This window comes from Nylanderia fulva, unplaced genomic scaffold (assembly GCF_048542155.1).
Source record: "Nylanderia fulva isolate GAGA-0341 unplaced genomic scaffold, ASM4854215v1 Scaffold19, whole genome shotgun sequence".
Classification (NCBI taxonomy): Eukaryota; Metazoa; Arthropoda; class Insecta; order Hymenoptera; family Formicidae; genus Nylanderia; species Nylanderia fulva.
The window spans coordinates 4,293,038-4,319,020 of record NW_028190161.1 but is presented as its reverse complement, the minus strand read 5'-3'; the positions used below and the strand labels follow the sequence as shown (position 1 = coordinate 4,319,020).

Here is a 25,983-nt window from a genome sequence, read left to right as displayed (position 1 = left end):
GATATGGCGCTGAAATCAGTGAGAAATGCTGGTCTCTCCTTCATCCAGACCTTTGGCGATCTGTCTATTAATCTGTGATAATATTATAATTATAATATTCAGTTGACACATTACCACAGTTCACAGTATACTGTGACATTACCGTTAACTTTAAAAGAAAGAAGAATATTTTTTAGACATGGAAACTTTCAAGAAGATTGATTGGTACGTATAAACAGAGTGTCATAAACATATAGGATATAAAAGAATTCTCCAACTTTTATTTATCATATAATTTGTGTATATTTACGTTGCTCGGTCACCTGCGGAGCGCGTTCTCGAACATATTTCATAATTTAATGATTGTCTCTGTAACATGTGCTCTGAAATATTTTTGCATATATATATATATATATATGCAAATGTGTATATATATATATATATATATATATATTTTGTAATTATTTAATATAACAACTGTAATATCGAAATGTTTTAGGAATCCTGCATTAGAAGACATAATAGATGATGTATTCATCCCAGATGAGAGAATGGAACGTGAGAGTGCAATGTACAGGATTATGAGAGATGATTTTACGGATCCATTCCAAGATATGGATGAAGATTATGCTAATGTTAATATAGAATTGATAAAAGAATTACTTGCTGATGATCCTCTTACCGATTCAGAGGAAGAAGAAGAAGAGGAACAAAATATCAATGACAAAAGGAAGAACAAACAGGATGATGAGATCAATTGCAAAGAAGAAAAAAGGCCGTATGTGCCTGGCATAAGAAAATCAAAATTTCATTTTCCTAAAAGATCTTGTTTGACTAAGATTCAGTACAATATGTGTCTTCGCGTTTTATCAACATTAGTCAGCAATAAACAGAAGGGATTAAGCAAAAAAGAACAATTAGAGCTGGAGACTTACCTAGTGTGTAAATTAAGATAAATATTGATTATTTCTTTTAACAATGTTATTTATTCAAGCAGAAGTAATAAGACATAGATTAATTTTTAATTAACTTTCATGAATATAATTTGATAAGTTTTTACTGTGACTTTTGCATCTAAATTGTGAAATCAATCTTTTTTAGACATTAAAAGATAAAATACTTGAAGAACAGAAAGAATTTTTAAACTTTACCAAAAGTAAATGGAATGAAACTTTTGATTGGCCACTTAAATGTAACCAATTCATAATATCTAAATGGAAGGCAAAGATGAGGAAGTTTAAGCATTTACCTAGATATTATTTAGAATCTAAAATTATATCACTTTCCATTCAGAAAATTAATTCCATATTAACCAAAAGCATTGAAATAAAATTTAAATCTTGCTTGCATGAGGTGAGTTATTATGATACAATAATTGACATTTAATTAATCAAATATATTAAACTTGGTGTTAAGTGTATTTATAATTTCTTATTATTTTCAGGGATCCTTTTCAAAGGTGATGTGGCCAACGTTTAATCGGCCGAATATATTAAATATGAATTCTGCAATATTGCTTAACAAATATCAATGCGTCACACCTAACAAAGTGACGCAACATTTCAGATTGCCTGTGAGCGACGATACGTATTGCGAGAATCTTGCAATAGAAAGCAAAGCGGATTTTGTTATCTCATCTAGCGGTCTTAAATGTTTGCTGAACAATGACTCGTGTAACTCAAATTCGTGGATCATGCCAGTGGTAATAAAATCGCATAATGGAAAAAATGTTGTCTACATCGATAAAAGAATGCCACCTAGCATCGCCACAAAACCCCAAAAGAACACTTGGGTGTATAAGTATATTCTTAGACATCATTTTATTGATGGTAATAATGATAAAATGTCTAAAGAAAAGTGAGTTACAAAGTATAATATTGTATTAAAATATTTCAAATTTATTATAAATATATCATAATTTATTATTTCAGAATGCGACACACACACGAGAATAAAACTTCAGTCAAGTCCAATTTAAACAATGTAGAATCAGAATGTAGTGCTGAATTTAATGATTATCTTAAAATCTATGAAGAAGATTTGTATCTCACAGATCCGGACGAATCGGAAAGTTTGGATGATTTAGCAAATGGCGACAGGACACATAATGAGTTAAATGTAACTTACAAACTTTTCACACTTGAGCCAATAGAATGTTCGAATCGTGAACTAAAGAAACATGACATTAAAAAATATCAGATGTTGGTTCGTTCAAAAACGGATGGCATCGAGGTAAGAATATTACTTTAAAGTAATTATTCTCTTGCACCATATTAATTAAAGTTGCAATAAGTAATAATTAGTATCAAATTGTAAGACAAAAAATAAAAAAATAATTCGACAGGTGTTGCCAGACGGAACATCACAATATGTAATGTTAGCACCAAAGATGGAACATCAGCTAGAATTTGGAGCCGAAGCCGTAACAATTGAGGAAGTGTCACATCAGTGGACATCATTAATATGTAGACCAGATACTTTGTTAGCTAGAGGTATTATTCTATAATACAATTACAAAGATTATATTGTATTCAATAAATTAATATTATTTTTGTATTATTATATGTAGTTAGGATAGCAGCAGACACTTCAGAAGTAATACAAATAGAAAAACATACTACAGCATCGTTAAGCAACGAAATGAGAAGACTTTATGATATTAAAATAGAAGATTCTTTAAGCATTCTGCATAATATAATCGAAGGATTATCATCCTTATCTCCTGGTCAATATATTATGCAGCGTATCCCACAGAGAGGCCCATTTGCATATGTTTATAAAGAAGTTAAAGAATTTGGGTAAGTATAATACATATAATAATCTTCTAGTCTATTAAAAGAAATATATACACACATAAATATATAAAGTTTACTGATAAAGGAGTACATTTTCAAAATATTTTTTTCAGAAAAAATGTTATCGACTTACATACGATTTGTCAATCTGAAAAGTTTCGAACTGTACCTAAAATATCGTGGCCACTCATTGATACTATGTTAACAACACCAGCAATGAGGCACCTTAAGAAAATGCCTGCAATGTTTAATGTAATCCATCAACCCTTATTTAATCGACCTAAAGGACGTCCGAAAAATGGTAATAAATCAGGTCAATAATCCCTTCTAATACTTTAAAAATTATAGCAAATTGAAATATTGTAGAACCATCCAGATATCCGAATATCATATATTCAAATATTGTGTCTTACATACATTTTATTAGACTATTCTCTCATAACACAATCAATTACTTGATGATAGTAATTTAATTATAAGTCCAACATGTTCGATGGATCGTATATTGACAATATCATCTCTGAAAAAAATTTTTTAAATAATATATTACTTAAAAATAATATATTTAATATACATATTTTATAATTGAGTATATGATAAATATCGATTTTTTACATAATCATAATCTGCCACTTGTAATGTGTGAATATCTCCTTGTTGGATCACTCTCTTTTGCTTGAAGTAGGAATATTTTTCTCATAATATACGTCATACAGATATATACCATATTTCATTTTGAAGTATTTATGGCATTACAAACATATAGATATATAGTCAGAGAATATTAAAAGAGAAGAAAACATAACTGCAAAATCATTCTACTTATGTATATATTTACATATACATATATTTCAAAATTTATAATAAACTCTCTAATAAAAGATTCAAAAGACGATAATTTTTACAAAAGTTTGTATATAATTTTTTAGGAATCTTAAAATTAAATATAAATACGTATGACGTTTTAGGAAGATCAAAGAAAGAAACATTTCTACCATTACTCTAAAAAATGTGGCAACATACTATTAATCAAGTTTGAATTTTACAACTTGAAATAAAAAATTTAAAGGAAAAAAATTCCTTTGTGTTTTATATTATCTCTGACGAATCGATTATAAAAGTATATATTGCAAGAGAATTGCACATTTTATAAATTATAAAAAATTTGATGTCAATTTTCATATATAATATTGTTCTATATTATAATGCTTTTAATAACATAGCCAAAATTAATAAAGTGAACAGTGATTAATAAAGAGAACAAATTGAGAATAAAAATCAAGCAGATAGTTTAATTGGTGGTAAAATAAAATTTGCATTTGACAGATTTTACTTGATTTCTGCCATCAATATGTTGCTATACCGTATTCGTAAGCGTAGTACAGACGTGATATATATCAATCTACTGCAATTCTGCTTTGCAATCTGCCGACAGATCGCCAAAATTCACTTATTGGAAAATGGAATGGAGATTCTTTTTTTAATGATATATATTTGTGTAATTGATGTATATATACATATATATATATATACGTTAAGTCTGAAACACCCTGTATAATTCTGTACAATTATATATAATTATTATATGTGTCTGTGTTTTATATTCGTATTTTTATATAATTTTTTTTATAAAATAAATGAAGCTCAAAGTATGTCCAAAAACTTTTCTAAATTTCAGAAATTTGATTGTCCGGGCACTTTTGTCTATCTATTAATTTGGATAATGGAGGTTCTACTCTATTTCCGTTAATGTTATATCTAATAAAGTATAATATTCATAAAATATCTATTGAATCAATTTCTTCTCATTTCTAGCTCTTCGAAGAAGTCTTCGACTAAATAAAGAAACGAATGACAAGTAAAAAATAAAATATAACGAAATTTTAGAAATTTTCGTTTTGGGAAGTTTCTTTAAATAGCTCTTGTTTGTTTTATATGTTTATAATCTCTTTTTTCTTCAATTTTGCATTGCTCTATTTGCGATCATGAAATGAAAATCGCATAAATCTTTGGCATATATACATTGATGTACGATGATGTGGAAGGGGAAGAGTAAAACGAAGAACATTTAATTCCATGTGCAATTGATTTAGTACAAAGTATAGCTATAATTTTGTCAATATAAAAGTATAATAGAAAATCAAAGGATAAAGAAATTTTTTTTAGTCTCCACTGTTATTTTAATAGCACATGTAGAAAAAGTTTGTTTTTGTTTTTTCACTTTAAATAAGAGAAAAAGATATAATTATATAGAAAATATGGAAAAAAAACATTAAAATTTACTTTATAGATATTTATCTAATTTAGACAATATGACATTTTATAATTTTATACAGAATTTAAAAAATATTAGAATAACTAAATTTTTTAGTTTGAAACAATGAATATTTTAGTTTTTACTTTGTTTTTCTTTTTTGTAAATGACATCACATTATTATCCTTAAGACTTATTGATATGTAGTTTTCTTTAGATATATGATACATAAGGCAAGAAAAAGTGTAAACAGCATATTGTTTTTCTTATTTTTATTCCCTTCAATTTCTCACTCATATATCTATGTAAATATTGAGATTCTTTATATATGTATAAATATATTCTTTATATAAATTCTTTTTCTTGATAAAAGTAAAAATGTATAAAACATAAAATATTAAAAACATGTAATTTTATGAACAAGATGGAACACAGAATATTCAAAACATTTTTTTGATTTATATATATAATACAGTAGAGATTTTATGCACACATAAACAAGTAAATATTACAACAGTAATATTTGAAAATGCCATACTTTCTCTAATTTCTTATTAGTACACTAAGCAATATTAAGCTGGAATTTGTGCAAGTATATTTATAAATTCGCTTTTTTATAGATACAATTACTGTGCATAAATAGGACAAAGTGTGTAAGTCTTAATTGTGTTGTCAGAATTATGTGGAAACCAGAGAAAGAAGTGCCTTTTTGTAGTCTCCGGAAGTGTCTCCCTGTAATACATAGACACATTAATACTGTAATCAAGTACAATCAGTTTCTTTACAAATAGCAAAACTTGAACAATATAAATTGTTAAAAATAAATAATTTGTAGTGCACTTACAGCTATCCAACTTTCCAGTGACTTTCCATAACGTTCCTCGAATGCCTTTTTAATATCTCCCAAGTCGATTTCGCTTCGAGATACAATTATACGGATCAGCGTTCGATCCTTTGTGCCTATGCCGTGCATACTAGCGTACAGACGCTCAGCAAAGAATCCGACCTTTGACTTCACACATTTTACTGTCAATCAGAAATTACAATGTGATTTGTAACGTTATATACAAATATCCATGATATATATTAATGAAAAATATATGAAACGGCATGGAGTAAATTACAGAGGAGCATATATGCTTTCCATGCTACAAGATACTACAGTCATAAGATATTCGGTTCAAATCTCAACTACTGTATTTGTATATAAAATATACAAAGAAAAACATGAATGTTTTTTGTATGTTATAGGTGTGTTAATAGTTGCCGCATGCAGCGTTGGGAGATATTTATAATATATACAGGCTCTGATAAATGTGTTCACACCATTTTCATGCATTTTATGGAATTTATCACAAATTGTGTTTCTTAATAATTATTGCACAAACGATAGAAATATCCTTTTGATATCAAAGTTGAAAATATCATACGTGAAGGTCAAAAAGAGATGCAAAAAATCACACTATTATATTATTGAGAAAAGCAGAGTATGAGGTAAAGAAATATTTGGATGATGTCTACATTTCGTGTCGCTAAGATCTGTCGAATGCAATGTGTATGTTTGTGTTCAAAAATATCTAATTGTAAAAATTCACCGACAATCTCAGCACTAATCACATTAATAACTTTCTACAAATGGGTAGATAAAAGCTATGTAAAATCCTGCTCTATAATGAGACTTGCCTCTGCTTTGCGAAAATACTTTCGATCATTTTATAAAAACTCGCAGAAAGTGACAAAAATGTGTGTGGAGGGGATCAAATATACATTTCACGGAAAGCTTGACTCGTGATATCGTTTTTATATTATCGATATTCCATAGTGTATTCGAGAACTTATCATTTTCTTCATATCGAACCGTGTATTTTTCAACCGCCTGCTCGTGTTCGCACTGAAACGCATAATTATTTTCATCTGAGCACAACTAAAAAGAATATATCGAAAAAAAATCCTGTCGATCGTTTCTCTTAAATATATTAATTAATTTTGTAGTACACATGTACTACATTTCTGCTCGCAAGACTAGTCACATTATAAAATTAGTAACTGCGAATGATTTGTACATGTAAATGTTAATATTGCAATTATGACAGTTTTTATAAAGAAAAGTAATTAAATAATAATCCTTAAGGTTGCCAGTAATAATTAATAAAAAACCACTCCTCAACGTTTAAAGTCGACCAGACTGGCGATAATTTATTGTGAAAAATTATTTGAAATACAACGTTTCGGCTGTCATTGCAGCCCTTTTCAAGTACATCAAATTTAAAACAGTAAATCAACTTCTATGCAAACAACCGACAATGTTAACGCTTGTTTTGATGAACAATGCAAGACTGAATTTTTCACAATAAATTATCGCCAGTCTGGTCGACTTTAAACGTTGAGGAGTGGTTTTTTATAAAAGTAATTAATGCGCACTTATATATTTTATTGAGAAATTTTACCTATTCCAAGTAGACCTTTCTCGATGTTGCCAGAAAATTCCTTCTTTATAGCAACTTCTATGTCATGTCCAGATACTTTCTCATACTCGATAAACGTTTGTCGCAGTTGCTGATAGCTGCGCGATACTAAAATCGCATTAAATTGCGATTCATCTGTACCCCATTGTTTTTCACCTATGTAAAAGAATTCAAGTTTAATACATCACAATTATAAAATACATTGACAGAGTTTCACTTTCCAGATTACCACAAGAAACTGCTGTCACGTACCAGCATCAAATAACGCTTGAGCATCAGCGGCAGCTTGGACTTGATCGATTCCTTGATTTTCATCCCTGTTTGCCTGTATGAGAGACACCAGTAACCTTTTGATATGGCCGGACGTGTCGCCCTTGAGATCGCTCTCAAGCGTTTTGCCATACACTGTTTGTAACAAGTATGCTCCTTAATTAATCGACAAGATCGTCAATTATAAACATGCATAATGAATCAGAGTGGCAAAAATCTTACAATTCTCGTAAAACGCAGCGATCGTACGGATGCCGTAGTTACTGAGAGTACACAGTATTTCGACGATCGCTTCCTCGTCGGTACCCATCCCGCTCACCGCGTCGTGCAACTCTTTGGCATAGTAATGCGGCAATGGGGTCATAAGGGCAACAACGACATCCTCCAGTTTCCCAGTTAGCTCGCTCTTCAGATCGCTGATTAGATCCTTCCCGTAGAGAGTCTTAAATGCCTCTGCGATCTCCAGTCTCTGCACTATGCCTCTCTTCGTGAGCACATCAATGATCGCCTTCTCGTCCGTACCAAAGCCTTTCATCGCTTTACGCAGGATAGCAGCGTCCGCGTTCGCGTCGAACGGCTCGGCAGGATAAACAGTCGGGGTGCACTAAAAACAACATGATACATGTTGATGAGATTGAATTTTATAAGTTTTGCGCAAACATTTATACTTTATGAAAAAAAAATATTGCATTCCAAAATTAAAATTACAATTTAAACGTTGTTTGATATAACTTGTAAAAATAGGAAAAAATTTGTAAAACAATTTTCATATAATTTATATTTTTTTTGTTAAAAACTATGATATGAGAAGTATGTCGAAGTTAAAAAGTGTTGAATTTATCGACGAAATAAGCTTTATTTCTCTCATGATTAGTCATCACTTGGACGGAATGCGAATAGACATTTGTAGAACTAGACTAACGTTAAAAATACGGATGATCGACAGCACGTTCTTCGAAAATAGATCGATGCTGCTTGTAATTATTGTGCTTGGCGATTCTATCCGCCCCGGCAACCAAGATCCAGTATTTACGTACCTTGAAGGGATAATATTGTTGTTGCGACATTGTCTCTTCCTTTTCCTCGATGTAGTAATTGACAGAAAATTCCTCTCTGTGAAACAACAAGTCAAATATGATAATGAGCGCGATAAATGGATGAATGCGTCATACATTGTTTATCTAGGTTTACAGAGTCCGGTGTAATTGTCGATTTGACGTTTCACGTGAATCAGCGTAATTGCAAAAAGTAACCAATAATCTCACCGTAGAATTCAATTTCTGGCGAAGAATAAATACGCGAGAAAATATGTTTATTATCAGCTGCAACTAAATTTTATAAAATCTCTAGTATTTTTCGAGTACTCTTCATCATCGATGACAGATTGCCGGGTTCAAGGTTCAAGTAGAATACACAAAACTGATGATCCGCAGCGTATCCTTGAACTCGACACGAATCTGTCATCGCTGATGAAAATTCGAAAGAAATAATGATTTTTCTTAAATTGACAATAAATTAATAAACACGAGAGAAAGAGAGAAAATATGAACGAAATAGGCTAGTAGAGGAAGGATAAAAGCTATCTTACCGAGATAAGGGACGATGTGACAAGATCGCGTTTTAAGGAAGAACACTCCCTAAAATTTAGCCCTTTAATAAGATCGGTGGAAAAATTCGCGCTGATCAACAGAGGTAGAACGATTCCGATCCGCACGAATGCCGGTTAACACTGAAGTTGGACAGAGTCGCCGCCGACAGGACACACCCACTTTCACGAATCACGTCATCGCATCGCGACTCCCAAGGCGAAGCGATTGCGAGAGAGAGAGAGAGAGAGACGATTACAAAACTCCGCGTTCGACATGTTCCACTTGGTCGATCGCGACGTTCCGAGACGTGATCTGTCCCTGTTCGACCTTCGGGGAGCAACGAGGATGAGAGGATGATCCCACGTTGCGATTCTCAAGTGGAACGTCACCTCTGCGTTGCCTCACGTGGAGATCAACACGTATTTGGAGTTTTGGAGGGGCGTATCGTCGTGACGCGCTTATGTCATCGAATGAAAAAAAAGGCATGATTCTTATCTCCCACTCCTCTTCTACTCTTCACAGCTCACAGTACACAATATGCACGCAATCGCGTATGAATTAGTGTATAACTCGGTATAATTCAATGAAGTTGAACTTTGGATCGAATCAAAGTGAAGTTGGAGCTGGATCGAGAATTTAAAAATGACATGAGACTGATTGATCACGAAAGAAAATGATACAGAAAGCAAGTTTCGAGCTCGATAAACAAATGTACACGTGATGATCAACTGTAATAAATATAATCTTTACTTGTTGTACATTTCAGATAAACTTAATTAAATCTTTTCTTTTTCTCTTTTTAGGATATTTGTTCTCATTAAGACATATACTTTTTCGTCTACCAGCTTGCGAGATGATGAGTAATTTCATAGATGCTCACTGGTTTCCCCTTGCATCGCAGGGGAACATTTATTCAATGACCAAACTGTGTTCTCCCAGTAGTTCCAACAAGTTATTAGTCGCATCTTTGAAAAGAAAGATCTATTCCTGTGAATATCATCAAATGACGGAATTTATGAGGCCTATGGTAAAGGAACTACTATTTACGTACATTCCCAGTATGTAAACTACTCTATATTTAAGATGTTTTATTTTTATTTTTTTTTTTTTTTTTTTTCAAAATTGTCAAATCCTATACATTCTATCTTTGAAAATAATAAACTTTTTTATTTTTTATCTGCTCCAGGTGGTGCAGAAATTATCTCTGTTGATGCTTACAACAAGTCAGACACAGGGGACAGTTTTGTGATAGGAATAACAATTATAAAAACAAGCGCAGACGCGATTGAAAGGTACCTGAACATATATACAGAGGGTGCAATAGACGGTGAAGGGGATGAAGGTAGCTCGATTGAAGCTATAGCTCAAAATTGTCTCATGGTGGAATTATCGTACACTCCTACCCATTTATATCATACAGTTTTACCGCAACAAAATTTTACACACGAGGTAAATTAATAGAACAATATTAGATATTTGCTTTTCTTTATTAAAATTGCTCAGCATTTATGCAGTTACAATAAATTGGTAAAATTGTAATTGCTGTACTTTATAATATAATTAAAAATTATAGGTAGTTTGGCTAATATCTGGAAGTGATTACAGAATTCATATGATAAGGGAGGATAAGTTGAGTCACGTTTACAGCGAATGCTCCATTGAAAAATATTTTCCAGAGCTACACGATCTCCAAGCAATCGCGTTATGGATCAATATTTATTATTACGACAATTATAAACGGTTTGTTCAATGATCGAAAATTATTTCGTTCCTATATCTAAATAGTATTGTATATATTTACTTTTACACGCAAAATATTAATGTAGGAGAGTTACCGCTGTCGGCTGTGATTGCGGTCTAGTCAAAATTGCCGTGATAAACGTGATAGATCTACAAGTTTCTCAAAGTTGGTTGTTGAGATACGACAAACCAGTACCTAGTGTGATAGTATTTCCGCATCGAAATACTGTCTGTAAACCAACATTTATAAGTGGTAAAGATTTCAAGATACATCGCATTTAAATAATTATATTGATTTACAATCCTGGAAATAACAAAATTACTAAAAATTCTAGCCGAAGCTGAGAAATGTATTCCTAAGGATGACATTCCTAAATTGAATATTGTTATTTCAAGTACAAGTAACGCTGTTGTCTTTGAGTAAGTAATTGATGTATTACAAAGTGTTAAAATACAAGTACTTGTCTTTTTTGTTACCAGGAATATTTTGGAACACGGGATGAAACGGGACGTAATATTGAGTGGCAGCGAATCATCTGATTGTATCATGTGTTGCTGTATAGCAGACATAAATATGGATGGCCAAAATGAAATATTACTCGGCACTTATGGTCAAGAAGTTTTAATTTTCGTATTGACGAATAACGTGTGGGAGTTGACTGTCAGAAAACTGTTTGACGCGCCTGTGCACTCTATAAGTTACATGGATATAACAAATGATGGAATAAAGGAACTGATTGTCCTCACGCAACGGGGTGTACACATATTACAGGTTTTACACATTAAGCTTTCACGTATATACATTTAATTTTAAATCTATTTTTGAAAAAGATGTATATTCTGTTTTATCTTTTTATATAGCACAACATAGCTGATGTACGAACAAAGTGGAGAGAACGTTATGGAAAATTACTTGATATAATAACTCGAGAAAAATTGTAGTACTTACAATACAAAAGGGTAATTTTCTTTTATACATTTTATATATTTATGTCGTATATAATGTACATACCATTTTTTTAATTCAGTTAAATATGTGATGAAAAATATGAAATATATCTTTGTTAAATTATTTTGAAACATGAACGAAAAAATAATATAATACAAAATTATTGTTAAATCTACTTTACTTTTTTACATTTCCAAAACACGAGAAATATTCGATAGATACGAGATATCTGGAATAATAATTAACTTAATCTGATTATTCTAATCTTAACGACATTTATATATTCAGACTTTATAAAAAGGGTAAAAAAATAATGCAAACAGACCTATATATACATTTATAAGATAAATGGTCCGATCAAATATATAATATAAAGCGTATCATAATTTAAAAATCACTTGGAACAAATAAATTAATCAAGTGCTCTCTGTTCTAAAGAGTAGACTTTAAAACGCCATACTGTTGCATTGTATATGATAGAATTGATTGAATTTTCTACGCTTTATTACGCGATTTACTAAAGAGACTTTAAAAATTGATCGTACAGATTTATATAATCGCGCGTAAAGCGATCCGCCAATTACGTATCGTATCGTTGCATCGCGCGTATCGTATGCACGTACACGTGATTGGTTGATTTCTTTGAGGATAAGTTCTCTCTTTGTATGCAACCTCCAACCTCCTTTGGTCGGATTTCGAGTGGGGAAACGAAGGGCCGAAGTGACGTTTGTGACAGTTCGTCACTGTTTGTCACGCGCACGTGTCGGCGAGGCAATAGCCAAGTCTGTCTCGCGTACATACATCTACGTGGAGATCGAGAGACAGCCGCGTGCGGACAGTCATGACCGCTCGTGGTAATCGAATACCTAGAACAAGTGTCACTGATGATCAATATATCGCGTCCACGCTGCCGCTCGTCACCGATTGAAGTCCGAGTAGCCAGCTGATTTGTACACATTTATCATCATCATCATCATCATCATCGCGATGACCAGCAAAAAGGGTCACACCCTCCGCATAGAGTCCGAGATCGATAGGAATCGCGAGGAGGGTAACTGGAAGAAGGTTATTGAGCTGGCGGAACATCTAAAAGTGCAATATCCCAGCAACGGTAAAATATATTCTCCTCTCTTTCCGCGCTCACGATTCTGCGAGGATCCATCGATGATGAGTTCCTCCTCCCACGCACCCTCGCGAAAGGTTATCCTCGCTTCAACGGCATCCTGCCACTTCCGTTCGCGCTCTCTCAGAGAGAAAAAATATCATGTCACGTAAAGATCAAGGATAACACCGCAGAGTTCGCGTAAATAAAATGTCACGTTCGTTCCATTTAATTTTATGCAGACTATTGTGTATCTTTAATATTTTTGCATCATCATGTTTTATAATATCCTTTTTGCAAAGCTGAGGAGGATTTGATATTTGTATAATGTATCATCATTAAAATTGATAAATCTTCTCGAATTAAAATATTTGATAAATTTCCATAAGTTCTTTATCCAATCTTTGCGCATGGCTACAAAGACATAGAGAAAATTTCATAACAATTTTATTTTACACGACAGAATGTTTGGCAAACTTCTTATGTGGAGAGGGAAGATTGGAGAGTTTCTTAGAGCAAACTCCACCAATAGATGCCAATATCAACAAAGCTCGAAACGGACTGGTCGAAACACGAAAGTACTTGATACTAGCTGCTAATGAAAAAGATAAACAGGTACTGTAATATTAAAGTAAGAAAGAGACAAAGATGAGAGAATAAAAATCAATTGTACATATCCTTGTATATATAAAATGTATTTTTTAATCATTTTTATATATTTCAGGCTTTAGTTGTACTGGATGCCCATCTACTACTTGGAAAACTTCATTATGCAATGGGAATGTATGAGGATGCGCTTCATCACTATCAGCAAGCTGAATTAGACACACTCACAGAAAAGCAATTACCTTGTCGAAGTTTGCGTATTATAGCAGAATCATATGCAATTAAAGGTTTGCAATTGATGACTATTATAGCTCCTTTCTTTTTTCTGACAATAGTGTAGTATGTTTTAGTGTAATATTTGAAAGGTAAACACATTAACAGCTTGCTTTTTATAGTTTTCTCTGTTTTTCTCTTTTAACAGTAGTTTTTAAGTTTCATAGTTAGAGATAGATAGTTAGAGATACATTGTTTATTATGTGTAAGATTGTATTAAGCATAGATATTTCATGATAGATATTATAATTTGAAGCTATATATACTCTTGGATAGTTCTATCGCATATATTGTTCTTCTGTTAACGTGTGTTTATTATGCACTACTATTTTTACATAGTAACAAATTAATTAGACACATTTATTTAATTCGTAAATTTCTTATTATCCAGTATATTCATTTATTACTATGATCCGTGTATGATTTAGAGAAAGAAAGATCGTTTACTTTAGACACAGACAAACATTTGTCCTGCCGGAGACTGCGCATTATAGCAGAATCGTATGCGACCAAAGGTTTGTATGCTTATTTGCTTCGTTTTGCTTATACCTTTAATATTTTTTTAGTTACTAATGTGCACATCACATGCATTGCACACTTATATAATAAGTATCTGTTGTATTACAATACAAAATTTTGTCTGCTTGTACATGCTTTCATAACTAGATTTATACAAGAATGTATAGCAGCATGATATCTCATTTGTGCATACTCTTTAATATTTATGGAAACAATTCCCACAAAATAATTTTTCAAATAATATAAATGAAAGTTTCATTTTTGCTTTTTTCAAAATTCAGTTTTATCTCTTTTTTTTAACAAATACAATTAAATTTATTTTCGCGATGAGTTCATGGAGAAAGGAAGCACGGACATTTTTATTAACGATAAACTTGTGAAATTATACAAGTTTTGTAAAATATTTTTTAGTCATTTTTTAACACTATAGTGTATAAATTTTACTTTTATCAACTTTTTCTCTACATTGACTGTATCAATTCTTTTGACTAATATTGTAAATTGTTGTTTGCATCAGGTCTCTGTCTTGAAAGACTGCCACCAAATTCCAAGTCGAAATACAAGATTGCAGAATGGCACGAGCAAATAATCAAGTGTTACGAGGTTTCTGGCGATTTGACGCTAGTGTATTTACAAGAGCAGGACAAAATTGCTATGCAACAACAAAATGGTATTTCTACCATAAGCACAAACAATACAGGTAATTGACAGGCTTTATTTCACGAATAGCGAGCGACTTTGATTGTTTAACATTATATTCTGTACAGGTACGGGTACATATTCCACGCAGACTCCAGTCACCACAAAACATATTGGCCCCATCCTTGAGACCGCGTTGCAAAGAGCGCCGATATTGTACATTCAAACTGGCAACATACAAGCCGCTATTAATCGTTACAGGTGTGTATAAATTACGCAATTTGTGTATATATTATCTATAAATTTTAATAATTAAAAAGGCTCTTGTGTTTATAATGCAAGATTTATAAATATTCATTTCTACATAATTCTCCATGTATAGATAGCTTTATAATAACTTTCGATTATTGATGCAGAGAAGTTTTATCCTCCGTCGAATCTACAGCCACGCAGAGTCTGCGGGTAACTCTGACGAGACAGTTGGCGGAGGTATTGGTGCGCGGCATAAGTGGCGCCGATTACAAACCACCAGAGGGACAAGGGGACACAATAGGTACAATAAGAATAATGAAAAATTTAATTCGTTGACAGAAAATACTATCAATCTTCATCTTACAGCCGCTGTGAGTAATAGACGGGCAAACCATTACTCGGCATCGGATTCGCCGTGGAAACCAAAAAAGTACGCGGGACCGAATATGTTTGTTCCACGAAACGAATATGAGGAAACGATTCTATTATTGTTGATCAGCGAGGCGATGGCGGTGAGGGATGCGGTTCTCAGTCAATCGCCCGAATTCAAGGAAGCCCGGATACACGCATTCGAAAATGCCACCGCTGTCTATGATCTGCTTACGGTCGTCGTCGTTAGATGGAGTCAAGTGGAACTTTTATATGAGGTTGAAATAGTTTTTTTTTCCTTTTTATTAAATCCTAATTTAACACCATCGTCGTTTTTTTTATCTCGTATAAGACTCATCAATATCATTAACTCTCATTAACAGTCATTCGAAAGAGCGATGAAATTCTCTCACGAGGAGGCGCATATATGGACGCAGTATGCATTATGCCTGATAAGTATGGGGAGATATATGCACGCGTATAGAGTTTTGAAAGTAGTCGCGAGATTGTCGCCTCAAAAAGTAATGCCCTGTCTATTGGCCGCGAGGCTGTGCTACGAGCAATTGAACATGGTAAATAACATCTTGTTTTCTCTCTCGCATTTCTTTATCTATAAGATCTAAAAGAACTTACGAATATTTTGATTTTGAACAGTTAAGCGAAGGTGTCGAATGGAGCCAGAAAGCTCTTCAACGGGAGACAGCTAGTCCACAGGGGATGCAATCCAGATGTCATTTGTACATCGGAATCGGTCACAGTATGCTCTCCGCGAATACGATTGTGAAGCAGGATAAGGTGAATCATACGAATACCGCCTTAGAATGTTTTCAAAAGTACGTATCTCTAACGAAGCTCAAAGCGCAACATGATAAAAAAATTCGTTCTTGTAGATTCTTCTTTGTAATAGAAGATTATTTTTTCTTCTTTTTTATCAAATAGAGCGCAACAGTGCGATCCGAATGATCATTTAGCCGAGTATTATCTGGCTCACGAGTACGCGATAAACAGACAGATAGCCGACGCTATTGTGCACGTGAAGATTGCGCTGAATTTACGGGCAGAACACATTCCGTCGTTGCATTTATTCGCGTTACTTTTATCGGCGCATAAACAGTATTCCGAGGCGTTGCACGTAATAAACAGCGTATTGGAGGAATATCCCGACAACTTGAATTTCCTCTACGTGAAAGCGCATCTCGAATTGCGAAGTATCGGCGGCGTGGACGCATTATACACCATCAGCCACATGTTGCACTTATGGAAAAATCTCTACGAGGATCAGACAAACGTTAATTGTAACGAGCAGCAAAGCGAGAGACGTAGCGAAACCAGAAGCGTCTTTCAACTTTACACATCAGAGATGTCCGACAAAGATTCTAGTGAGTTATGCATATCGAATAAGGATCGATAGGAAATAAAACTGTAACGATTAAATTGTATAATTTTGTACAAAGAGATTTAACGATTTACGCTCGTGATATATACATATATATATATATATATTTTTTTTCTCCTAATACATTTCGTGATCGCATTCGTTAGATTCTGAAATGTAATTATTATTGATTTCGATTTGTGTGGGACATAACGGACGACTTCGGTTTCCTAAAAATCATCTAATCTCACTAGATGGCGACGATTTTCGATTAGGTTCTCTACATGCGCAATCGCTAGCCGCTTCAAGAGTCGAGCAAGCCCTTTCCGAAGTCGCCTCGTCGATTAGCTCGTTTACACCAAAGCCAGGGCCGCAGAGGGCGTGGCTACTGCAACTGCAAATCTGGCTCTTACTCACGGAGGTTTTTCTTATCTTGGACCAGCCAAACGGCGCCGTTCTGTCTCTCCAAGAAGCTACCAATATCTTTCCGCTGAGCCACCACATTATGTATACGGTATATAGTTCGTGAAACTTGTCATTCTTACGAAACTCTCAATGTTTGAAAATTCTTAAATTACACACGATTCACCGGAAGATTAGATTATATAATGCCGTATGATAATCGCGCCCAATTATCTCTTTACAGCGTGGCCTTCTGCATGAATATAAGCTGGAATACACGGAAGCTAAGCAATGCTACCAAAATGCTGTTTCAATTAATCCTTCACACATAAAGAGTCTACAACATTTGGTAATAATTATCTTTTTGCACATATCAATTTTTAAACATGTATATTTTGTACAATTTTTTATATACATTTTTCATACTTTGTTATAATTGTTTTGTATAATTACTGTAGAGGCAAATTTATCAATCTAATTATTTCCGTATCCAATTATATTAATTATATCATGTATTTACAGGGTCTTATATATCACTATTTGGGCAGTCAGAGACTGGCTGAAAAGACCTTGAGGGACGCCGCGAAAATCGATCCAAATTCCCATCAGACTTGGTATACACTTCATTATACTTTATTAAAATCGTAATAAAGTTAATTGATATATGTCGTAGCATATTATTTATAATGATTTAATAATGATAGTTTAGTACAACATTTTTATTTCTCATAAATTTTAAAAATTGCGATAAATTAAACATTAAGATATGACTAGAATCGATACATTGTTTCACCATTTTTGTTTCATTTGATACTAATATTTAATTTTGTATATATCTCCAACAAGAAAATTTCACACATATATATATAATTGATACGATTTACTGGTGACTTTTTTTTAATGCAAAAAATGTCATTTTTTTAGGTACAATCTGGGAATGGTGTTGGAATCATTGGGTGAAGTGGAGGCTGCTAGCGATTGTATGGCTACGGCATTGGAGGTCGAGACGACAAATCCCATCTTACCGATTCTATCGATACCGGTGACCTTCGAGTGATTGAAGAAAGAAGATAGAGAAAGAGAGAGAGAGAAAAAAGTCTCCGATTTTTCTTAGGATAATAAAACTCGACGAGATCACGGTTTATCTCTCTCAGTGTATCTCCGCGGGCATTTTCTCGCCTTCCCATCAATAGTACCTGGACACGTTGTACTATTGTATAAACTTATTGTTGAAAGAAAAAAAGAGATACTTTTTAAATGTACAAATAGTTGCAGTTGATGTAATAAATTCGAATAAAGTCTTACCTCTCGATTCCGAGCATTCGCAAAACTATTAACGACGTGACGTAACAATTTCGTTAAAAAGAGGGGAAAAAAGAGAGAAACTGCTACATTAATGCAGGACTTGTACTATATATATATATATATATATATATATATATATATATATATATATATATATATGTATATTGCGATAACTCTTTGCGTTGCATGTTTCGCTGCAATCCGGATACGAGTAATTCTCGCAAAATATTCGTATTCGGTACGATTATTATCGTGACTATTCCGTCTGAAAAATTTCCATTCGGGCAACGCGTATAAGAGTCTGAAAAAAAAACTATAGATGTTTTTTTTTACGCGTTGTAAAAACGTTCGATTACGACTTACAATTAAACTCGTGCGCAACTCGTATCCCGGATGCGCGGCGACTGCGGCACCGCTGTTTCGATAATGTATCGAGTTTTTATTTATCATTTGAGTTTATCATGTATGTAACATGTGAAACGTATAATGAGATGGTCATGTTTGACAATCGAATCGCGCTCGCGCGCATCGAATACCGAATGCGGATCACCGCGCAAAGCTCTGCGACAACAGTGCGCATACGTGATGGCCCAAATTTTGCGTGCGACGCGTACGCGAAATCGAACGGAAAAGTCTGGTGCAATGCCTCTAAAAATGTAGTAATTTATTTTTATAGAAATCGATACGGAGACACACGATGAATATATTTTATCCGGGCGGCGCGTCGGTCGATCTTCCTTTTCCCTCTGCGTCTCATCTCTCTCTCTCTCTTTCTCTCCGCCTCATCTCTGGCTTTTCAGGCGAATAATAAAAAAGTTGCCTTCCTTCGATCGTCGTCGAATACGTCGGGTATAACGCTCGACGCGTAATAACACAGCTGTACATATATAGAACGCACACGCGAATGGTAGTCGTTTTATCGTTAGGAGAGGTAGCTATTTTCTTTTGTGTAATCGATATAATAATGTTATACATGCATGGCCTGGTTTCGCACACACGGGGAACACGCCTTGGATCGTCTTTGCCGGGAGGGTCGATTGCGTACATGCGGGGGCCATCGTCGAGAGGACCACTCGTTGTCCTCTCCAATTTCGAGTTACATCTCTCTCAATCGGGATTAAGAGATATGCACATTGGTCCGATATCTGAAACTGCGCACGAAACGTTCCTAAACTTATCCGACATGGTACTTAATTGATTCAATGTTTATATATAAGTGTATAATTTTCGTGAAACTGAACAAAAAATTCATACGATATATGGTATATATATATATATATATATATATATATATATATATATATATTTAGATAATTTATCGAACTAAATCTCGATGTGTAAAAATAATACTATTACGTTATAATCTTCTCAGAGGTTTCGCACGATAATGTAAATTCCACGCGCGATTCAACTTGTACGATTATGTGTATAATAATATATATGTATATGTATAAAGAGTAGGAATTAAAAAGGTCATATCGGTTCCGAGCGCAAATGTAAATTATGTAAAACGCGGAAGATAAATATATATATATATATATATTTAAATCCATAATGAAGATTTATCATCGTGTATCGCTTCAAACCCGACGAGAGGCAGTTTTCATATTCCAGACTCTTCGTCGTATTTTGTATGTTTAAGGCTGCATCCGTTCCTCCAATTCCGCACTAACCCACATTACAAGTATTCTTTAAATAAAGAATACTATAAGCGCCGCTTGTAAATGTTCACGTGTGTATATGTACATATATGTATATATATATATTTATCCGCGTTTGATGTCAAAAAGGTACGGTTGCATCCCCTCCTCCCTCGATGCAGCGTCACCTTGAACGGAAGATATGAAAATAATTTGGAAAGAAAATAAAAGCAGAGAGAGAAAAATACAGCTTTTACATCCAATTAGATTGATGGGTGTCGCGAGCGCTAAACGAATATCGAAAAAGAAGAGAGAGAAAAAAATGACACCACGTCGATTTTTCTTTCCCTGCGTCGAGTATTGGGATATATTGCGCAACACCAAACGGAATTCCATTTTCTCCCTTTCTCTCTATCTTTGTCGGGGCGAGCCATCCATCCTGCTCGCGCAAGGACGCGAGGAATATCAATTTTTAACGGGCGATAGCGTGACCGTGCGCGAGAGACCATTACGGTAAAATTAACATTCTTTACTGCGGCTCTTGTATTAAATTCCCTTCCTCCACCTGGCAGCTTGCCTGCTTGACTTTGCTTACCTACCTACCTACCAACCTACCTACCCACCCACCTACCTACCTACCTACCTACCTGCCTGCCCCTATCTTCCTATCTAGCTACACCTACACTTGGCTACCCGCTACCTATCTACCCCTGAGAAAACTTGCCCCGGTACCAAGCGCGTCCCCGACTCTATACGCCCCCGTTCTCTCCTCCTTCTCTCCCTCGCATAACGAGATTACCGCGGTCGTACCGTTTCGCCATCCCGTTCTATCGCGTGTCGCATTGCGCGTCCTAGCGTGCGCAGGCTCGACGCACGACGTGCCGCGTCATCGGGAGGGCGAAGACGACGACGACGATGATGATGATGATGATGATGATGACGATGATGATGATGATGATGATGATGATGATGATGATGATGATCATGATGATGATGATGACAACGACGAAGAGCGAAACTTTTTCCCGAGAGCCGCTCCTCCTGAAGCAAGAATAGACGAAAGCCGGCCCTTTAGAGCAAACTACGTCAATGACGTTAGTCTCTAGCTCGGGGGGTTCGTCGTCGGGTGTCGGCGACGGGACCGCCACGTCTTTCACGGCGCGACAGGACAGGGCACGGCATCGATTTTTGCCGTTTCCCGCGAAGCGGGATATCGGTATACATATATATATATATATGTGTGTGTATGTATACACACACCCCCGTATAATATATAGTACATGTACCTATATATATATACGTGTAGCGTGCACATACCGCGCGTATATCGTGCTTAGCGCATTACGCATCCGCAGAGCACACACGGCTATATGCGTTAAAATACAATCGACCGGGCTGTCGGCCGATCCCCGCCCTCTTTTTATACCGTGTCACCCTTTTTTCCAGCGCGCACGCGGCTCTCTCTTTCTCTTTCCTCCGCCTTTACGGAGAAGCGGAAAATCGCTCCCCGGAGAACGGGGATGTGGCCTCTCTTTCTCTCATCTCTCTCCTTTCCCATCCCCGGCCGAATAATTTTTCCGTTGGCGCGCACGCGACGCATCCCGTCGTCGCTGCTGCTAATTTGCCTTATCGACAACGGAACGGCAACGCGCCGTTACGCGCGCGGGTCGCCGCCGAGCGCGCGTCTCCGGGATATATCGGTCACGGTCACAACGACGACGGAGCGGTTAACAATTCATCGGACGACACACATACATGTATATATATATATATACATATATAGGTGTGCGGATAGGGGTGTTCCTGGCCACCGCGTCGCCGTGTTCCTGGCCGGAATGCGCCAGAACGATCGATATATGTGCCGGCCCGCGCTATATAGCCGCTATACGCTCTTTTGCGAGAAAAGAAATTTCGTGTCCCTATATATCTAGACGAGCGCATATACGCGCGCGCGCTTTCGCTCATCCGCCCCCGCGAAGGACCATCAGGGGTCGCCGTCCCGATGCCGTCCTGAATGGTCCCCTTCGCTTTCCCGCGTATTATACCTCGGCTTGACGTTTCTCGAGTCCTATCCGAATTAATCATAGCGCCAGTAGTAGTAGTAATAATAATAATAATAGGATGCGTATCCCTTATTAAACTTAACAGCACACATATCCCGAAGACGTTCAGCGAACATCCTGAGGATATCCTTTGAATATCCACTTTCGAATATGTTGCGCTATTAAGGAAATAATAACACATACGAATGCTCCATTATACAAAAGATAATCGCCATGATTATGTTGGATCGTGACGTCACCCGCTGAAAAATTGCAGATGCCATTTTTAATACTATTTCAGATGGCTTTAGCACACTTTTTCCTTCGACAACCGTACAATGATTGTGATATCGGACTTTGTCACGCGGAATGACCGTGCATGCGCAAAGAGCAGACGGACTGGGATCATCATATCGCAGTCATTTTATAGCCGTTGATCGATTGTAAAAGGGAAGAGGATAGTTTTCGAGGTATTTTAGGAGCGTGCTAAAGCCATATTCAAAGTGCCGTTTCATCGAAGCGTCTTTTCATTTCGAAATCTGGCATCTGAGAATTTTCAGCCCGCGTTTTCTTGCCTCTGACGTGTCACAATTGTAACAAGGTCGGTCGGAAGTCTTAATAAGACTCCTTTAAATTTTCGTCGGTAATTTCGAGACGGAGATAACGGTCCTATCTCTCCCATGATCGATCTCCGCGGCGTCATTCTGAATATAGAAACGCTCGGAATGTCGTGACTACAAGAGACCGCGTCGCATCTGTCGACGATATAATTTCTCTCTTTTCCGAAAATTGACTTCCAGCCGAAGGATTCCTTCTTTTTCCCCGCCGCGTGCGAGGAATATCTGTACGATATAACATTTATAACTGTGTAAAAAAAAAAAAAGAAACTCCCGCGCGACCGCAAAGTGGCACGCTGAATAATTCATTCGACTTGCGTAGGCCACCATCTTCGGAGAAAGCAGCCCTCGTAAAAATTTTAGGTCCCCTCTTCTTCTCTTATTCCCCGAGTCGGCGCGAGGGCGAATAATTGTTTTATTCGCGGCGTGAGAGAAAAAAAACGCCCGTCGTTCGATAAAATAAATAAAAGCGAATACGAGGAATAGCGATATTTTTGTATACGACTTTTGGAAATTTGTCGAGAGGGTATATCATTTTGCTCGAGCTCGACCCGACTCGTCGAGGCGAAAAACGATCCTTGCTGTTGTCTCGCGGGCGCTTAAAAAGCTCGTAAAGTCAACGGACCCAATAAGCACAAGTACATCCTATGTACGTACAACGGATGTCCGTGTCGAACATTGGTACATCCATCGGATGTCCAGATTACCTGCAGCGGACGTACAAGGGACGTCCACTGTACGTTCGTTTGCAACTGGTCTGGACGTCCATAAGTCGTCCATTATTGGTCATTTATGGATTTTAAATGGATAAATTCTAACGGACGAATTTTGGATCTCATATAGACTAATTATGGATCTTTTATGAATAAATTTTAAATCTTTAATGAACATATTTTGGTTCTTTATTATACATGTATATCGTTGACAATGACATTTAAAATTCATAAAGAAGAAATTTATAAGCAATAATAAATTTGACATGCAAAATTAATTCAATTTTATACTATTCATAAAATATTGCAGAATATTTCTTATTTTCGCATTTTATTTGTCGAATTTCTTCAATTAATTCAATATCTAAATTCCTCGTATTGGGATCCTATCAGAAAAGTTAAACTGATCAAAATAATTATAACATATTTAACTGTAATAGTCACTTTTTGCATGCGCTTTATAATTCTCTTAACTAAATTTAATAGCGAGATGGACAGCGAATCTTGCGCTATATCGCATAGCGGCAAATGAAGGAACTATTACAAGATAATATTGCATAGTATATTTTGCAATGTCTCCAATGAAATATTGAATTTATAATATCTGCACAATGTTGCTTCAATATTTATAATGATACAATGAAATGAAATATTTATGCAATATATTTTAGCAATATTTCGTGCTGTAAGAGAATTTGATGGACATCCTGTGGACGTCCAAATATTAGTCACTGATGGATGTCCGAAATCGGATGTCCATGGACGTACATACGTAAAATGGATATAAAATGAACATTCATAGGACGTCTTGTGCTATCTGGGGAATTGACTCCGCGATATATATATATACACATATGCGCGACTGTATAATAAGGTGTACACGTGGATGCCCCTGTCGAGTTTCGTCATCGAGCGTTATCGATAATTTCGATGTAGCTCGAAAATATGCGTCTTATCGAACGAGCGCGTCTAATCTCCGCATACGTATATGTACATATCCCCGGACGGGAACGCAATGCAGAACTTTTGGAGAATATCATGTATATATACGTGCGCGATTCCAAAGTGGAGCAGAGGAAGAGAGAGAGAGAGAGAGAGAGAGAGAGAGAGAAAGGTGTCAAGGAGCTTCTCGCGTACATATTCTCGCCTTATCTTTCTAGACTAAGGGAAGTAATCGAGTCGGGGATTTGATCGATTCGATTCGATCATTTCGTCCGCTCGCAACGCGAATTGTTTCTAATCCGTCGTCATCGGCGCGATTATATATACGTTATCCGACACCACCGTCAAATTGCCGCACTGACACACATACCAGGAAAGTGGAAATAGTATATAGGCAAAGAGCGGTGGGAGAAGGAGAGGGATGCGGGGAGAGAGAACGACTGTAGACCAAAGAGAGAGAGAGGGCTGATGGAGAAAGGGGTGCGGAGGACAAGGGCGACGACGACGACGACGACGACGACGGTACGGCCGGATACGATAAATTTTCACGCTTTACACCCGCCTGTAAATTCCTCGCCAAGGTGGAGACCCGCGCTAGAGCGCTCACCGATGAAATTGATCAAAATCAATACTCGCGGGAAATAGAGAGGGAGATAACGGGTAGAAAAAGAGAGGGAGAAAATTACAGTGGCTCTATCCCTTCCTTTCTTCGGCTTGCCTCGGGTAGATATCCAATTTGTGTGCTTTCGTCATCCACGAAAGCGATAGGTTTCTTCTATAGCGCGGTTTCTCGTTAAAAGGCCCTTATTTCATTAAAAAGAAAAAAGGGAAAGAGAGAGAGAGAGAGAGAGAGAAGGCACGAGGCGATCGATAAAAGGGTGATACCGAGGCCGGTTCGCGTTTATACGCGGCGAAAGAGGGTCTATATATATATACGCAAAAAGATGAGATTCGAACTCCCATGTGCGACGCACGAGGCCTCTCTCGTCGACCTGCCGGTGTCGCGAGAGAAAAAAAGGGGGCTCCAAAGTTGGGGCGAGGTGACGATCGTGAATGAATGACGGGGAACGGGAAACGAAAAGGCGCGGAAACGAAGAGAAAGACGAAGCGCGCGTTGGGACAATTTGGGGGTGGGAGAGTGAAAAA

General features: G+C 35.9%; 4 protein-coding genes across 15 annotated transcripts; 3 read left to right on the top strand and 1 right to left on the bottom strand.

The window, feature by feature from the left end:
* LOC114932996 (uncharacterized) lies at positions 1-5,867 on the top strand. 4 transcript variants are annotated; one of them, XM_029305423.2, is made up of 9 exons: positions 1-204; positions 479-917; positions 1,081-1,332; positions 1,424-1,836; positions 1,911-2,211; positions 2,324-2,471; positions 2,549-2,777; positions 2,888-3,075; positions 4,590-5,867. In XM_029305423.2, the coding sequence occupies exons 1-9, from the start codon at positions 179-181 to the stop codon at positions 4,634-4,636; spliced, it is 2,043 nt and encodes a 680-aa protein (XP_029161256.2). In that variant the 5' UTR covers positions 1-178; the 3' UTR covers positions 4,637-5,867. The 4 variants fall into 4 exon arrangements, with proteins under 4 accessions (XP_029161256.2, XP_085337939.1, XP_085337940.1 ...); XM_085481813.1 differs by having other exon boundaries at positions 2,888-3,087; XM_085481814.1 differs by lacking the exon at positions 4,590-5,867 and adding an exon at positions 3,743-4,559.
* LOC114932982 (annexin B9) lies at positions 5,466-9,778 on the bottom strand. 2 transcript variants are annotated; one of them, XM_029305404.2, is made up of 7 exons: positions 9,352-9,778; positions 8,801-8,876; positions 7,986-8,367; positions 7,746-7,898; positions 7,476-7,649; positions 5,873-6,054; positions 5,466-5,760 (listed from the first exon to the last, which is right to left on the bottom strand). In XM_029305404.2, the coding sequence occupies exons 2-7, from the start codon at positions 8,828-8,830 to the stop codon at positions 5,707-5,709; spliced, it is 975 nt and encodes a 324-aa protein (XP_029161237.2). In that variant the 5' UTR covers positions 8,831-8,876; positions 9,352-9,778; the 3' UTR covers positions 5,466-5,706. The 2 variants fall into 2 exon arrangements, with proteins under 2 accessions (XP_029161237.2, XP_029161238.2); XM_029305405.2 differs by lacking the exon at positions 9,352-9,778 and adding an exon at positions 9,029-9,088.
* On the top strand, positions 9,568-12,212 carry LOC114932981 (KICSTOR complex protein kaptin). Of its 3 annotated transcripts, none has more exons than XM_029305401.2 (8): positions 9,568-9,834; positions 10,156-10,410; positions 10,539-10,801; positions 10,926-11,092; positions 11,179-11,345; positions 11,428-11,512; positions 11,573-11,864; positions 11,954-12,212. In XM_029305401.2, the coding sequence occupies exons 1-8, from the start codon at positions 9,813-9,815 to the stop codon at positions 12,032-12,034; spliced, it is 1,332 nt and encodes a 443-aa protein (XP_029161234.1). In that variant the 5' UTR covers positions 9,568-9,812; the 3' UTR covers positions 12,035-12,212. The 3 variants fall into 3 exon arrangements, with proteins under 3 accessions (XP_029161234.1, XP_029161235.1, XP_029161236.1); XM_029305402.2 differs by lacking the exon at positions 9,568-9,834 and adding an exon at positions 9,841-10,063; XM_029305403.2 differs by lacking the exon at positions 9,568-9,834 and adding an exon at positions 9,841-10,082.
* Positions 12,213-12,676: 464 nt separating this feature from the next.
* On the top strand, positions 12,677-18,890 carry Ttc7 (tetratricopeptide repeat domain 7). Of its 6 annotated transcripts, none has more exons than XM_085481809.1 (15): positions 12,677-13,152; positions 13,607-13,758; positions 13,868-14,036; positions 14,475-14,537; positions 15,059-15,241; positions 15,309-15,441; positions 15,597-15,733; positions 15,799-16,079; positions 16,185-16,373; positions 16,456-16,634; positions 16,741-17,180; positions 17,431-17,690; positions 17,823-17,927; positions 18,101-18,192; positions 18,503-18,890. In XM_085481809.1, the coding sequence occupies exons 1-15, from the start codon at positions 13,029-13,031 to the stop codon at positions 18,633-18,635; spliced, it is 2,640 nt and encodes an 879-aa protein (XP_085337935.1). In that variant the 5' UTR covers positions 12,677-13,028; the 3' UTR covers positions 18,636-18,890. The 6 variants fall into 6 exon arrangements, with proteins under 6 accessions (XP_085337935.1, XP_085337936.1, XP_085337934.1 ...); XM_085481810.1 differs by having other exon boundaries at positions 12,678-13,152; positions 17,452-17,690; XM_085481808.1 differs by having other exon boundaries at positions 12,678-13,152; positions 14,451-14,537; positions 17,452-17,690.
* The last annotated feature ends 7,093 nt before the right edge of the window (positions 18,891-25,983 follow it).